Consider the following 16152-nt stretch of genomic DNA (forward strand, 5'->3'; position numbering starts at 1 on the left):
ATATACTAGAGGTGATCAAACACCGGGTTCGGGTTCGGGCCGGGCCGAGAGGCAAAAATCTGTCCATTGATGCAGGCCGGGCCAAAGTGCGGGCCAAAAAGTTCTTGCCCAAACCCGTACTATGCGGGCTTTTGCAGGCCTATGTTATATATTATTTTTTTATTTTAAATTAATTTTAAGATAACCATGATTATTTCACTATAACTTAAAGCACTCATCCATAATGCTTTAAATTAAAAACTCTCATTTTTTTATTTAATAATTTCTAATCAATCACCGTGATTTGTAAATAACCAAAAAAATAAAAATATAAAACTAAAATAAATAAAACCAAAAAAGACAAAGAAATTCACAAAACTACAAATACAATTGTTGCATATTATACATAATTTAAAATACAAATTAAAAATAATTGAAATAATCAAATACAATTGTTACATATTATACATAATATAAAACAAATTAAAATGCAAATCATGAACACACACTTTTTCGGGCCGGCCCGCGGGCCAAACACCAAATCCCAAACCCGTCCCAAAAAAATCGGGCCACTTATTTTCTACCCAAACCTGCCCATCGGGCCATATTTTGACACCCAAACCCTCACTTTTCGGACCGGGTTGGACCGGGCCGCCCATGATCACCTCTAAAATATACCTACTTTTAAAAAATAAAACATAAATATACCTAATGTATCATAATATATATATATATATATATATATATATATATATATATATATATATATATATATATATATATATATATATATATATATATATATATATATATATATATATATATATGGTCAAGTTTCACTGAGAACTAAGCTTATATGAGAATTGTGATAACCAATTTTCCTGATAAAAGTGCTACTTTTTATAGAAAATGTGTTACTTTTGCATAAAAAAATGTTGCTTTTGTTTTAAAAAAAAACTGGTACTTTTTAGCAAAAAAAAGTATTACTTATAGAAAAAAAAATTTTTTACTCAGAAAAAGAAATTACTTTTACATAAAAAATATTTTTTTCAAAAAAAACAAACATATTACAAAATTAATATGTTTTTTTTCAAAAAGTAACACTTTTAGGTAAAAGTTACACCTTTTTTTGAGTTTTTTCTGATACTTATACAAACAATCTAATTTTTTTTCATTATAAGAACTATATTTCAAAACTCTATCCATTTTATAAGAAAGAAGTATTAGCATGATTTTATACTGAAAACATGCACCTACATCTCTATTTAAAATTTATATCCATATATAATTTTATACTAATAATTTTATGCATTGCACGAGTTCTATAAAAATTATAAATAAAAACCATGTTTAAGGGAGAGAAGGCATATTTCATCTAAATTAACATTGGCTGGAATTTTCGGATATACAAAATTTGACATTTTTAGAGATTCTTCATGCAAGCTGCCATATTTTTCCCACCTAGGGGGGTAATTTATCTTTTTAAGTGGGTCTCCCTTGTACTAACTAATTTTTTTTTTGAGACGATTGTACTAATTTAAATTAAGCATTCATATAATTCTTTTGTTATTTTTACCGGCTACGCACATAAGGACTTTACAAAAAAAAAAAAAAAAAGAAATGACTATTTTCATATTAAAAAGACTATTATTACCCCAAAATAAAATATGATAAAGTATTGTGCCGAAAAAACAAGCGCAAAATAAATATTTATGTAGTTATTTTTGCCTAAATCATTGAGAAATATATGTACATTACTGTGAATAATATAAATTTTTTGTTGATTTTCCTATAATAATACTCCCTAAATTTTGATTAATCATGAATAATAACAACTTAAAGGTGAATTTCCCCTATAATAATACCAATTTTTGTTTAACCATTAATTTAGCTTTGTTTTTCGTCAAATAGCATGCTATTAACAAAAATTGATATTATTCTAAGCAAAAATTTCCTAAGTTAGTATTATTCATGTATAATCAAAAGTCAATATTATTGCAGAAAAGTCAATAAATATTTGTACACAAATTCTTGTGAGAGACGGTCTCTCTGATAGACCATCTCTAATTACGCTGACCCATTATATATTTTTTAAAATGTTTTAAGTATGCATTAAGAATGATGTAAGTAGACATTTAAAATATTAAAAATATACATTAAGGATACAGTAAGTAAGCATTAAGGATAATATAAGTAGACATTAAAAATACAGTAAATAAGCATTAATCTTTAAGCATTAAAAATATAAGTAGATACGTCTTCAAAGAAACGGTTTCTATAGAGACTAGCTAATATTCGAATTATTCGATAAGTTTGTATTATTTCATTTACTTTTTTACTGATCTTTTTTTTTTCTTTAAAAAAAGACAAATTCCCTCGGGTGATCCTATAAAATAAAAATCTTCATTTCATAACTTTTGTCTCTCTTTACCTTCCTTAGTGCGTTCCCTCTCACCCTTTCTCTCTCCTACCACTTTTGCTTCCGTTCCAGATCTACCCGGGTACTCCGTCTCAAATCATTTTGCCTTCATCTTTTTAATCTGTAATTTCCATAGTTGAATTCTTTGTGTTCTTCAATTGCGTTCTCTTTGTCTTTATTGTTTTTTTTTTTAGCTTTATTGGTACTCCGGATGTGATGTTGATTTTATTCTTTTGAATTTTGGTTGTTTTTGAATTTGATATACAATAAATCATGGGATCCTGAATTTTATTACATTTTCTAATGGTAATTTTTTATGTTTTGTTTTTAGATGAGTGTAAAAAATGTGAGTGATAGCCCTTTAGAAATCAAAATTGAAAAGATGACATTATTGACATATTTTTGGTTTTATTGTTGGAGAAGAATAATGTAAGAGATTCAAATATTCAATGATGGATAATTTGGGTGGATACCTTTTCTAAAGAGAATAATGTTTTCAAATGATGGGTGGTAGATCTTCATTTGAAACTCTTTGCTCTTGTAGCTGCTCTTGATGAGATGTAGATAGGAAATTGATGTTTGTTTTCTCTCTTTTCTGGTAAGAGTGTGATTTTGGATTGGGTGATTATAAGATGCTTTTTAAGCCATCTTTCTATGGAGTGCTCAAATTTTTAAATGAGGAAAATGTTGGAAATATTTCAGAGATCAAACATGCTAAAATAGTGGGGCATAGACTTGTATATAATGCTTGATGGGTAAATTTCTCACTACCATATGATTTTGGAAAATAGTGCACTTTGTGTATGCAAGTCAATACTCATTACCTAGCTGTGGTTTTGTGGGCCCAAGCCCACGGTACATGTGTATCCACACAAGTGGGCCCATGGAGTGATCATGTGACGGATTGTCACGGCCTAACAACTCTGATACCTGCCTATTATTTCTTGGGGTAAAATGAAAAGTTTGGGTAACGAAGTAGACACTAGAATTGAGTCAATCACATATTTTTCCTATTATTTCTTTTAGCTGATATTTGAGATGGTACTTTGGGGCTAAAAAAAGTTACATCCCTTGTTTGTTATTAGATTTTTAGTTGCCTTATACTACATAGTTATATACCGACATTTTTCTTGGAAACTTTGATCAAATTTAAGTCCCTTCTCTATTCCCTTTCCTTGTAAACAAACAAGACTTGGGACTTGGTTTTATAACTCTCATTCCTTTCCCTCAAATTCCTCCTATCAAACACACCCATCTTTTGAATTTCAACTTGTTGATTTGTGATGCTTGATGATTATGAAGTTTTTGAGTACTGGCCTTTTGCTCTTGAAACAATTTGAGTATATAAAACCTGGCATGAAAAAAAATATAATGAGTTAATTCCTTACTCTCTAGTTTTATTTTCGTCCCCCTAAGCTCTATCCTATTGTCCAACCCCAAGTAAAAATAAAATATAATCAGATATAAGTATGCCTTCAATTTTTTTGACTTGTCTGCTCTTATTTTTTAAATGCTGTGATTGTGCTCTTTTTTTCTCTTTGTTCTTTCACAATGATTTTTAACTTGGTTGTCTATTGGTCAGTGGGAGTTTATTGGAAATGGGACGTGGTGTCAGCAGTGGAGGTGGTCAGAGTTCATTGGGCTACTTGTTTGGAAGTGGAGAGGCACCTAAACCTGCTGCTAATAATCCGCCTGCAAACGCTATTGCAGAACCGGCTGGAAATGATGCAGCAAAGACTGTCACGAATTCTCAGCCTGGTGAGTTCAAGAAGGTTCCCGCTGGAGTAAATAGTAACATAAACAACTACCACCGTGCTGATGGTCAAAACACTGGCAATTTCATCACGGTATGACTGTAACTATCAACTTATTTTCGTCTGGCACCACTTTTTCTTTTGCACATTTATGCAGTGAAATGTTCCTTGGTAGTTGGTACTTAGTATTGGGGTACTTGTTTTATAGAAATAATTTGAACGATTATAGATACTTGAGAGATGGATTATGTGATATGACCTTAGCATTGTCCTGCAGAATGATTATGATTACCTTATAAATTTGAGGTACTCAAATAAAAGCTTAACAATTGTGGGTCTGTCATGGAAATATTTTATCTTGACAACTTCTCTTTTGTTGAAAAACTATTCAATTGGACTTTTGTTCCTTCGAAGATATTTGTAAAGGATTCCTGAACCAGAACTTGGGATATTTTCTATGACCTTTATTGACTGATTGATTGATAGGCATTGAGGAAATGTTCTATGACCTTTATTGACTGATTTATATTTTGTTCAATTTTCTGGGCGTTGGGTATAAATTCTCCCTCCATAAATTTGCAATAATTTCTAATTTCTTCTGTTGCAACATTTCCTTTTATGGAAATGTCTCCAACACTTTCTTTAATTCTCATCCACACATTTTCTCTCTTGATTTTATCCGCACAATTTAAGTGTCCCACCGTTCAATAATCTTTGTGCCATTTCTCCATGTTGCAAATTCATGGGTACCAAGGGAGTAGTAGTTAGTGGCCTTTCCCTTGTTTAGCATTGCGCCTTTTGCTCGTTGGCTGCTTTGTCATTTTAAAGACTTTATAGATGAGATAGCTAGCCTGTATTGTTGTGTCTGATTGGCATAATGACCAAGTATGTTCGAGAATAACTGAATTTCCTTGGCTCTCTGTATGCAGGATCGACCCTCAACTAAGGTTCATGCTGCCCCTGGTGGCGGATCGTCTTTAGGTTATCTTTTTGGTGGTGCTAGTAGCAAGTAAAACTTAATTGGCCACCATTTCCATTTCAATTATAGTGATATCTAAGTGTTGAATTGGTTCTTATATGGTTGTATTGCTATTCTTTTCTGTTATCAATGCAAAAACTTGTGGATTATTATGTAATGAAACCTGCAGATGTGGTTGTTTTCTGAGAATTTCTTTTCAGAACTGAACCTTTATGCGTCAAGGAATCACTGTTCTTGGTGACCCAGAAACAATGTTTTTCTGTCAGATTTCTCTACATTTCTGTTGGAAACTTCACAACTATATTTTTGTCTCATTTAAATTGTTACTCCCTCTGTTCTTGTTTGTTCTTTCTGTTTACACTTAGCACATTTTTCAATCATTTTTTAGTCTCAATATCTCTAAATACGCATTTATAAAAATTTATAAAAAATATACGATAAAAAAGTATATGTTATGAACCTTAATCAAATATTTTAAATGAGAAAAACATTAAGAGTATAAGTTTTATAGTTGTCATACTGATTTTATAACATATTTATATCTATGATGCTATATTGTTTCTTTTATATAATTTTATTTCACAAGTCTTATCTCCTCATGTTATTGGTATCCATAAAGTCATTAGAATTTTTTATGTCTTTTGTTTATTTTTATACATATTTGTTTTCTGTTTAATTTTCTTATCCTTTAATTAAGGAAGAATTAAAATTTAATGTAATAATCTATTTTATACTACATCCTCTGTTTCTTTTTATTGTAACACTTCTATAAAAATGTATGTCAATGTATTTTTAAGATGTTAATATTTCTAATTGTACATAAGTAAAAATTATAAAATTTGAATTAATTGAAATTATATATTGAGATGAATTTAACAAGATGTTTGCGTGGCTATATTTTCTTAAACTCTATTAAAAAAAAAACAAGAACAGAGTGTAAATGGTGTAAACGTTAACAATTATAAGTATAAAAAGCGGAAGTATGATTAATATTCACCATTTCAAAAAAAAATTTGATCATATAATTTTTGTTGAAGTGCAATTAACAACTAAGGCCGAGAATACTACAATTTGCTTAGCTTGATCCCCCAACTCCCAAGTACTTGCTCATTAGCAAGGAGGAGAAAAATATACAGTAAATTTTAAGGTCTATTTTACTTATATTTGATTTCAAAAATAAGTAATGGGTTATATAGTAGAGTAGATTTAGAAAAAAATTTAAATAAAAATCAAATTTAAAATCTTATCCGGAGGTGCATTTGAGGTAAGATTTGAGTTTCTAAAAACTAGTAATTAAAGTAAAGCAAAATCATTGTAAAATTAAAGACCTTTAAATTAGTAGGTTTTCAATAGTCAAACATCTTGTATGTGTTCAAAATTACCCACCAACCAAAAAACTAGTTGGATGAAGCGTAAAAAGGGGAAGGAATAGTTTTCAATTTTACTTGTTTTGATTTTCACTACTTTTGTACTTAGGGCTATTTCTTTGGTATAATGTGAATACCTTTTTCCCTTCATTTCAAAATGTTGTTATATTTGAGTTATATTTCTAAATACACTTATAAAAAATAAAAAACATATATATTAAAATTCTATTCATCGAGATGAACCTAACATGATCTCACATTGATATATCCATGAAAAATTATGTTTAAAAATTCTCTCTATACATATGATATTCCAAACTAACCAACAATATAAAATAGAAAAAATATCATTTTTACTCGCTTTTCTTATTTTCACTCTGTTTGTACTTGATTGGAAAACATACGAGAGACCATGGAATGATAGAAAACACGTACATGAAGTCTGTAACACATGATTGATGATACTCCTACTGAATGGACCCAAATTAATAACCAAGACAACAAATCCAGAAGCAGATTTTGTCCCCTCATATATTGTAAAGGCTTCCTCAACCGTACCTTGTATTAATTCTCCTTGCTTATTGAAGACCAGGTATTTTGAGCATGTCTTGCCTCTATCAGTAAGATCACAGGAGCAGGGGCGAATTTAGGAATGAAATACTAGTATGTAGTGGGCCGAATATTCTTTTCTACATATCACTAAACCAACTCGAGTGTCATTCTTCTGTTATGCGTTACATAACGCAATATTAATCTACTTTTAATCAAATAACTCAGGGTATAGCCTAAGCAGACCTGAGCCAAAATTCTCCCTGGCATGGATAGAGTCACCAGAATCCAGCTGCTCAAACATGCAATGCAAGTTGTATTAACAAGCTAATCATTACTTTTAGTATGGGTTTAATTTTAAAGGAAAAACTCATAATGCCCTGGCGGCAAGGCCGTCTCGTTCATTTTTAGAAAGTAGAGCAGAAGATAAAAAATACCCTCAAATCTTAAGGCATAGTGAAAGATATAATACTTTATTTATTTTTTATTGTTGATATTTAAGCTCTATTAAAAAATACTAATAACTCCTATTACTTTGCAAATAATATAAGTTATATTTAAATTTAATTCAAGTTGATATAAACATTATACATAAAATAAAATTTTTGAATCCTAAAAAACTTAAGACCCTAACCGGTAGCCCGCTTTGCCCTTCCTAATCGACGGTCATGCCTGCAGTTCTCAAAGTTCTGATTGAAGTGAAAAATATGCCACTGTTGTATTCTCAAACTTTCAGCTTATAATACCTACGAAACCCAACTATCTTCTATTTTGACAAATCCAAACCTGAATTTAAAGTTTTAAGTTCATATCCCAGAAACTTAGCTCTTGGGAATCAGTCTTGGCTCAGCTTTGTTTCAATTTAGTAGCAGGGGGAGAAGGAGCACAAATGATCCCCCATTTTCTACGAACAGCATCTAGATCCTCATCAAAATGGATTTCATAATATATACACATCAGATCTGTGCAGTTCATCCCAGCACTTAAGACCCAAGGGAAGTAATGCTCAAAAAACTGGGCTCTTCGCTTTGAGTTAAATCTTGCTGTTCCTCCTATGACTGACATGAAGCACATTGGAAGATGCATTTGCTGAAACTCTATGACCTTCAGAGCTGACTCACCCAATAGGTTTGTTAGAAGACCGAAAAGGGTGTGCCAGAAGTCATGCACCTCTCTGGCCCCCATTGCCACATATGCTAGTTCTTCGGTGACCATAAACCGAACAGGTGGTCTATCATCTGGGGAAAAATTCCTTGATCCCATGAACTTGGCGTAGGCTGCCCCGAATGTGTTTTCAGGAAGGTCCCAAGCATGCCCAACATTTGCGGATATAACTCGTCGTCTTTCCAGGAGAACTGCCTAAATTTTTTTTAAAAAAAAAATTGATCAACCATTATATATATTTACTTTCAGATAAAACTGAAGCTTTCAAAAGCTAATGAAGTGAAAATCTGAATGAACATCATCTATAGGACATAAAGCTTTCAAAAGAAGATTCATTATGTTGTTCTTGTGGTTATTATAAGCAAGTTCTATAAGAAATGGTTCAATTAAGTCCTAAAGTCTGAAAAGAAGTTCATAAGAAAAGACCTGTTCAAAGGTATCATCCATATGTTCATGTTGATAATAAAGTGTTAGACATTTAGAGTATATAGACCTAGTTTAATATACTACATACTAAGTATAGTATTGGGACAAATATATTATATATTACATGTCCAAAATAAGCTTATAAGGAAAAACATGAAATGACAAAACAGCAAGAAAAGCCGACTCAACTTTAAGGGGAAAGCCTAGTCGACGGTTGGTGACATATGTCCCATTTTGAGACAAAAGTTGAAGCCGACTCGACTTTCTTTGCTGACAGGAAATTTTTGCGGTTTTGTTAGTTTTTTTTGTTGGTGTGATTGAATAACCTATATTTAGAGGTTATTTCTGATGATTCAATCCTTTGTTTCATTAGTAAGCTTTGGTGAATCTATCTCTTGTTTCATGAAGAGATTTGGATGGTTACTTCACTCTATAAATAGAGGAAGTATGCCAAGGGATAACCTATCTCATTCCATATCATTTTTGTTTTCTCTCTTTAATAATTTTCTCATTTTTGTTCTTCCTTAGATGAGATAATATTGAGAGTAATTAACTCTCAATATCATTAAAGTCATAAATCTATTGCAATACTTGTATTTACTATTGCAATCTTCTTTGTGCTAGGATATTGTTATGTAGATTGTATCTCATTGTGAATTTCATCATCATCCCAAGCACTTTTGTGGGAGAAATATCACAATAGGAAAGTGTATGAACGTCTTCTACTTAAATCAAGTTTTCGAGTGACTACATTGTTTGTCACAATTGTTACTTTGGTGATTCAAGAAGAAGTTCAAAGCCATAAACAAAAGATTACAAATAGTGTAGATTTCATCTTGCAACACATATTTGTAATACATTATTATTATAATAACTATTGTGATATCTTCTTCATCATGGCAAGTGTTAAGGAACCCACTTCAAATTTCACCAAATTAGAAAAGTTTGTTGGCGTCGACTTTCGACGTTGGCAAAAGAAAATGCAAATTCTATTGACAACCCTTAATGTGACTTACGTGATTAGCACTCCTAGACCGGAGGAGTCCGAAATTGAAACATTGGAGCAAGCAAGGAAAAGAAGTAAGTGGAATAGTGACGACTTCATTTGTCGAGGACATTTTGAATGGTATGAATGATTCTCTATTTGATGTCTATCAATATCATGAGTCTGCCAAACTTTTGTGGGAAACACTTGAAGAAAAATATATGGCCGAGATGCAAGTTCAAAGAAATTCCTTGCAAGTAACTTTAATGCATATAAAATGGTTTACAATCGCCTAATTATTGATCAATTACATGACTTAAAGAGGATGCACTCTAACATGAAAATATATGACATTAAAATGAATGAAATATTTGTTGTAAGTAGCATAATAGACAAGTTGCCTCCGTCATGGAGGAATTTTAGACATGCACTAAAACATAAAAGAGAAGACATGAGTCTTTCCGATCTTGGACAACACCTTGGGCTCAAAAGCTAGACTCAACAACAAGGTGTTGTCCAAGATCGGCAAAACTCATGTCATCCTTCTTATGTTTTAGTGCATGTCTAACATCCTGTATGACGGAGGCAACTTGTCTATTATGAGACTTACAATGAATATTTCATCCATTTTAATGTCATGTATTTTGATGTTAGAGTTCATCCTTTGTAATTCATGGAATTGATCAATACTAGAGGATTGTCAACCATTTTATACACATTAAAGTTACTTACAAGGAATTTCTTTGAACTTGCATCTTCGGCCATATATTTTTCTTCAAGTGCTTCCCACAAAAATCTGGCCAACTCATGATATTGATTGACATCAAATAGAGAATCATTCATACCATTCAAGATGTGTCCTCGACAAATGAAGTCGTCATCATCCTACTTACTTCTTTTCCTTGCTTGCTCCAATGTTTCATTTTCGGACTCCTCCGGTCTAAGAGTGGTAATCACGTAAGCCACGTTGAGGGTTGTCAAGAGAATTTGCATTTTTTTTTACCAATGTCGAAAGTCGACGCCAACAAACTTTTCTAATTTGGTGAAATTTGAAGTGAGTTCCTTAACACTTGTCATGATGAAGAAGATATCACAATAGATTATTATAATAATAATGTATTACAAATATGTGTTACAAGATGAAATCTACACTATTTATAATCCTTTGTTTATGGCATTAAACTTCTTCAATCACCAAAGTAACAATGAAGACATGTTTGCGACAAACAATGTAGTCACTCGGAAACTTGATATAAGTAGAATGCGTTCATATACTTTCCTATTGTGATATTTATCCCACAAAATTTCTTGGGACGATGATGAAATTCACAATGAGATACAATCTACACAACAATATCCTAGCACAAAGAAGATTGCAATAGTAAAGACAAGTATTGCAATGGATTAATGACTTTGATAATATTGAGAGTTAAGTACTCTCTCAATATTATCTCATGTAAGGAAGAACAAGAATGATGGAATTCTTAAAGAGAGAAAACAGAAATGATATGGAATGGGATATGTTGTCTCTTGGCATACTTCTTCTATTTATAGAGTGAAGTACCAATCCAAATCTCTTTATGAAACAAGAGATAGATTCAACAAAGCTTACTAATGAAACAAAGGATTGAATCATCAGAAATAACCTCTAAATGTAGGTTATTCAATCATTAGTGATGATTGAAGACAATCAACACCAACAGAAAAAACTACCAAAACCGCAAAGTTTTTGTCGGCAAACAAAGTCGAGTCGACTTTCCTATATGTTGACCCAAAACCGAATGGACTTTAACTTCTGTCTCAAAATGGGACAAATTTCATCAACCACTGACTCGGCTTTCCAGTTAGAGTCGAGAAAGCCGAGTCGGCTTTTCTTGTTGTTTTGTCTCTTTACATTTTTCCTTTTAAGCTTATTTTGGACATGTAATATATTGTATATATGTCCCACTACTATACTTGGTATGTAGTATATTAAACTAGGTCTATACGCTCTAAATGTTTTAACAAAAAGAGTATATGTACGAAAGAGAATCATATGATGATCAAAAAGGCATGAAGAATGATGTTAATGAAAATCAATTTGGAAGCATCATGGACACTTACATGCATCAAGTGATGTGCGAGTTACAAACATCAATTGAAGAAGAGTTATGGGAAGAATTCAAAGTGCCCTTGAAGGCATCATTGACGCTTACGAGGTTGTTCAAAAGTTTGTTATTTAAGCAAGTTAAAGTAATGTATTAAGAGTTGAATTTATTCAACTTAGTTAATTCAAGCATCTCTAAGAACATAAATACGTCATCCTTAATTGGATGGTCTTATAGAGCCATTCGGGAGTCTTATACATGTAAGGAGTTGCTGTTTAACTCTTAGTTTACTTAATTTTACTATGTAGTTAAAAATTTAAGTCATCCTGCATGGATGGAAATAGGTCCAATTTCATTGAAATTAATTGTAAGGCTTCTCGAACGGACGTATGATTTGAAGATACTCCTTTAGATTGAGTAGCTTTTATCTATGAAAGTGGCTTAGTGAGCTTATGAAAGTCATAAGTTAAAGTTAATTAGATGAAGAGTCAAGAAGAGTTGGACGTATAGGTCTTTGTTACTAGTTGTCCTTGCAAGCTCTCTCCATCATCGTATTGCCAATGATAGTTTTAGTTCGATAAGTTTTCTTTGTTTAACGTTTTTGCTCTCTACATTGTGTTTCCTGTTTTGTTTACACCATCCTTTGAGTGATCAAATTGTATGTAATTGCTTAGTTACTGTAACATCCCTGAATTTCCAACTCCTTAAACGAAACCAGAAATCGTGAAGGAAGGGAGGAAATTTGGGTGTTACATAAACAGAAAAGGGAAGGTAACTAAAATAAACACTAAAGATTAATTGAAAAGGTGAGTAAGTGGAAATTTCGGCAGCATCTCGATTAAAACTGAGGGTGTGACAAGGATATATAAATGATTAACATAACTAAACTAATCTAAGGCTTTTAATGTCTTTCAAAAAATATGTCACGACGTAATGATTCATCGTCGGCTTCTCAAATCATCAACTTTAACGAGGATCGTGGTTCCAGTGTTAACGCGTCGGTTTGATGGATACTAAAGGAGTATTCTCGCTACAATACATTCAAAACCTACGCAGCGGAACCATGGATCATACAAGGAGTCACATGGCTCCATACGAAAGAAATTATACAATCCCAAAAGAAAACTTTACAAGTAATATAGAAGCTACAAGCATTAGGCAATTTGTACACAATTGTTACGACCGTACTTTGCTCTTTCCCCCAATACAAAGCAAAAGAAGCTCCTATACCTGTCATGTCAAACTATGATCCTCCTGCTACTCAACATAATGACCATAGTCAGATGTGTCATAGCAGGAACATCATAGAGAGTCATGAACAAACAAAAACAAACACATACACGTCAGCAATTAATGAACTTATAACAATTAGTCATTGAACAAAACTATAGACAACGATGAGTATGGCAATAACGAGTCTACTCATCTGTCTGAACACCTCTATTTACTCGTAATTTCTCTTTCAAACTACTAATCTCTCGAAGTATATTCAAAGGTAGTGGATCTTTTCTCTATTCATGGCATAGTGACACAGCCAAGGGCGTTATCAACCATCCGACGCCCATGGCAAAGTATGAGCTCATGCCCCTCCAGCTGACCCTCTCGGGTCCTACCTTCGGGAAAAACTAACACACTAGGGTACTAAACCAGTGAAGAGGTCACCATAGTGGGGTTTGCAAGGCCCGCATGGTAACACCTCGGTCAAAGGGCGGTATCGGCCACCTGGCGCCTAATGACCCAAGCATGCTCATACCCCCTTTACGGTGGTCCCGTCGGACCTCACCTAGGGGACTACTAAATCAACCGGACATAATCCAATTGAGTCACGCCAACTAATCATAAATCAAGGCTCAATAAGTAGGAACTCAATTCGATACCACACACAACCACGGTACGTTCTCTTCTATTTAGAAATCTGTTCTCATAGCCTCCTAATGCTTTCATTCTACTTGCCTATATCACCATTATGACTATACACTAGCATAGTTTACTTTCTGGCGCTCTATAATTCTAATACGATGCATACAATCAAGAAATATGAATAATACTTTGAAACGATGAATATGATAATTAGTTACTGCGTGTACGTACCTGCAAGCGCCATTGCGCGACCACAAGTTACAAAAATCACCCGACTAAGGTTCTACTTTCCTCTTATGAAGTGGACACCTATATAAGTTATGAATAGAACTAATAAGTTCCCTTAACTACTTTGTCATACCAGCTAAAAGCCAAGTAACCACTATCATCCATTCACGACAAGTTTTCAATTACTTCTAGCACGTATGCATCTCATTCAACACCAAGCATAATCGTCAATTCAACAATAACACAAGTTTTTCCATCGACAAAGAATAAAAGGACTATGTCGACTGTTTCATTACACCAACTAACTTTGAGTTATAACAGTTCACATCATCTTAATATAAAGCGACGATTCACACTTAATGTTGATGTAGTGCTAATATGACGACAAGGACGAATCTTAAAGTTATCACATAACAATATCATTTATTATATTCTCTAAAGTTAGAAAAAACTAAAATTAAGACATCATAACAAGTAACTTTAATAATTCTCAACAGTTGACACTATGTTCATAGCCTTACTAATATTATTTAATTATACTTCGATAGCCTAACGAGAGCACTTGTAATCAACATTAATAATTTCTTTTACTTCAACAAGGCCAATTAAGACTACCATGCCTAACAAAACTCCCACATTCAACACAAATAAAATTACTCATGTACTAAGACACCATCAAAATAGAACACAACCATTATTTTCATTCATATTCAAACTCTAAATCATAAATATGTTAAATTCATCAAACACACTCTTACCCATAAAAGATTCAATGAAAATAATACAAAGTTCAACACTTTTCATCCATATTTCAAAAACCCAATTCATAAGTGCATTCAAATCATCAATCAAATTCTTACCCATAACAAGATTCAATGACAATCATACAAAATTAACACCAAACTCATAAACTTAGTAAAATTCTAATTAGATACTAGGAAGATTACTTAGAGTAAACTTGAGAGGCTTACAATGGGGCAATTAGAAAAGGAGTGAAGACTAGGTGGTTGTGGAGGATACCACGCGGCTAGACCGTGGCTGTTGGTGGCGGCAGCGTTCACGGCAGAAGGGGAGGAGCAAGCTGGCGGTTGTGGCTGCTGGACAGCTGCTGTTTGGGGGAAAAATCGCAGCCCCTGTTACTGGTTGCTGTTGGCGGCTACTTGCCGGTAGTCACGTAGGCGGCAGCTGGTGGTGGTCACGTGGGCGGAAGCTGGTGGTGGTGAAGGTGCCGGCAGCTGCTGTGGCGTGGGAAGGGAAAGGGACGCGGGTAGTGAGGGAGAAAGGGAGAAGAAGAGAAAGGAGGAGGAGAAGGCGTCACGGCTAGGTTTTGAGCAACGAGGGTTTTATGCGTTTTTATCATTGTTATTCTTATCATTATTCTTATCATTATTCTTATTATTATTATTATTATTATTATTATTATTATTATTATTATTATTACTTTATTATTATTATTATTATTATTATATTTATTTATTATTAGGTTTATTTATTTATTTATTTTTATCTCGATTCATTTTCTTGCGAGACCCAACTAAGAGACTCACCTTTGTGGGTTCACACATTTTAATAAAATAATCATTTTGATTCGAACCTCTTTATTTGAGAAATCGTAACTATATATTTAATATATGTATATAAGTTAACATTTAAATTCATGTATGCAAGAATTTTATTAAAACTAAGTCAGAAATAATTTAATATAACTGTAAAATCTTTAAAAGTTATTAAAATATTAAATAATTTCGTTATTAAAATCTCGAGGTGTTATAGTTACCTTCAAATTATATCTAAACATGGGAAATTTTTTTGTAAGGTTATATGGTAATACAATCCAGTAATTATTTTGTAATGTTATGGAATATAAACTATGTATTTCATTAAGTCTTTTATATTTGATTTTTAATTATGTATTTAGAAAAGTGTTTTAACGTTTTAGTAATTATTTTGTATTTGAATTTTATGGACTCGAACAAGTGTTTGTAATACGATAATAAGTTGCTTACAAAAATACAAAAAGACTCGCAAAAAGTTCAATTTTGACAAATCAAAAAGGCTTTGTATAAGACTCATTAAGGACCCATTAAGGACCCTAGACCCGTCAGATCCGTAGGGTCTGGGTCTGGGTCTGAAAATTTTGAACCCTTAAAGTCCGGATCCGGATCTAGATCCATAAAAAATAAAAGGGTCCTAGTCCGGATCTGGATCCATAAAAAATAAAAGGGTCCGGATCTGACCAGACCCGCTCCAAACCCGCCCCATGACCATACAACCTAGTGCACTGATTAAGGACGCAAGGAGACTTAGATGGAGTAGTTTAGTGAAGACTAAAGAGGTTCAAGATGAAAAATGTGG

At 32.8% G+C, this 16152-nt stretch overlaps 2 protein-coding genes and 1 long non-coding RNA gene across 4 annotated transcripts; 1 reads left to right on the plus strand and 2 right to left on the minus strand.

Moving 5' to 3' along the window:
• The first annotated feature begins 2339 nt into the window (after positions 1 to 2339).
• On the plus strand, positions 2340 to 5431 carry LOC130809367 (protein SPIRAL1-like 1). Of its 2 annotated transcripts, none has more exons than XM_057675118.1 (3): positions 2340 to 2480; positions 3981 to 4245; positions 5082 to 5431. In XM_057675118.1, exons 2-3 carry the CDS (start codon positions 3997 to 3999, stop codon positions 5163 to 5165), a joined length of 333 nt encoding a protein of 110 aa, XP_057531101.1. In that variant the 5' UTR covers positions 2340 to 2480; positions 3981 to 3996; the 3' UTR covers positions 5166 to 5431. The 2 variants fall into 2 exon arrangements, with proteins under 2 accessions (XP_057531101.1, XP_057531102.1); XM_057675119.1 differs by having other exon boundaries at positions 2397 to 2521.
• Positions 5432 to 7697: 2266 nt separating this feature from the next.
• Positions 7698 to 9118, minus strand: LOC130808518 (ubiquinone biosynthesis protein COQ4 homolog, mitochondrial). Its single transcript, XM_057673982.1, has 4 exons — positions 9100 to 9118; positions 8791 to 8963; positions 8509 to 8604; positions 7698 to 8406 (listed from the first exon to the last, which is right to left on the minus strand). The coding sequence occupies exons 1-4, from the start codon at positions 9116 to 9118 to the stop codon at positions 7894 to 7896; spliced, it is 801 nt and encodes a 266-aa protein (XP_057529965.1). The 3' UTR covers positions 7698 to 7893.
• A 3007-nt stretch (positions 9119 to 12125) lies between these two features.
• LOC130809369 (uncharacterized) lies at positions 12126 to 15142 on the minus strand. Its single transcript, XR_009040800.1, has 3 exons — positions 14769 to 15142; positions 13801 to 13878; positions 12126 to 12966 (listed from the first exon to the last, which is right to left on the minus strand). It is a non-coding gene; the product is annotated as an uncharacterized LOC130809369 (long non-coding RNA).
• Between the last annotated feature and the right edge of the window lie 1010 nt (positions 15143 to 16152).

Source organism: Amaranthus tricolor, chromosome 3 (genome assembly GCF_026212465.1).
Source record: "Amaranthus tricolor cultivar Red isolate AtriRed21 chromosome 3, ASM2621246v1, whole genome shotgun sequence".
NCBI lineage: Eukaryota > Viridiplantae > Streptophyta > Magnoliopsida > Caryophyllales > Amaranthaceae > Amaranthus > Amaranthus tricolor.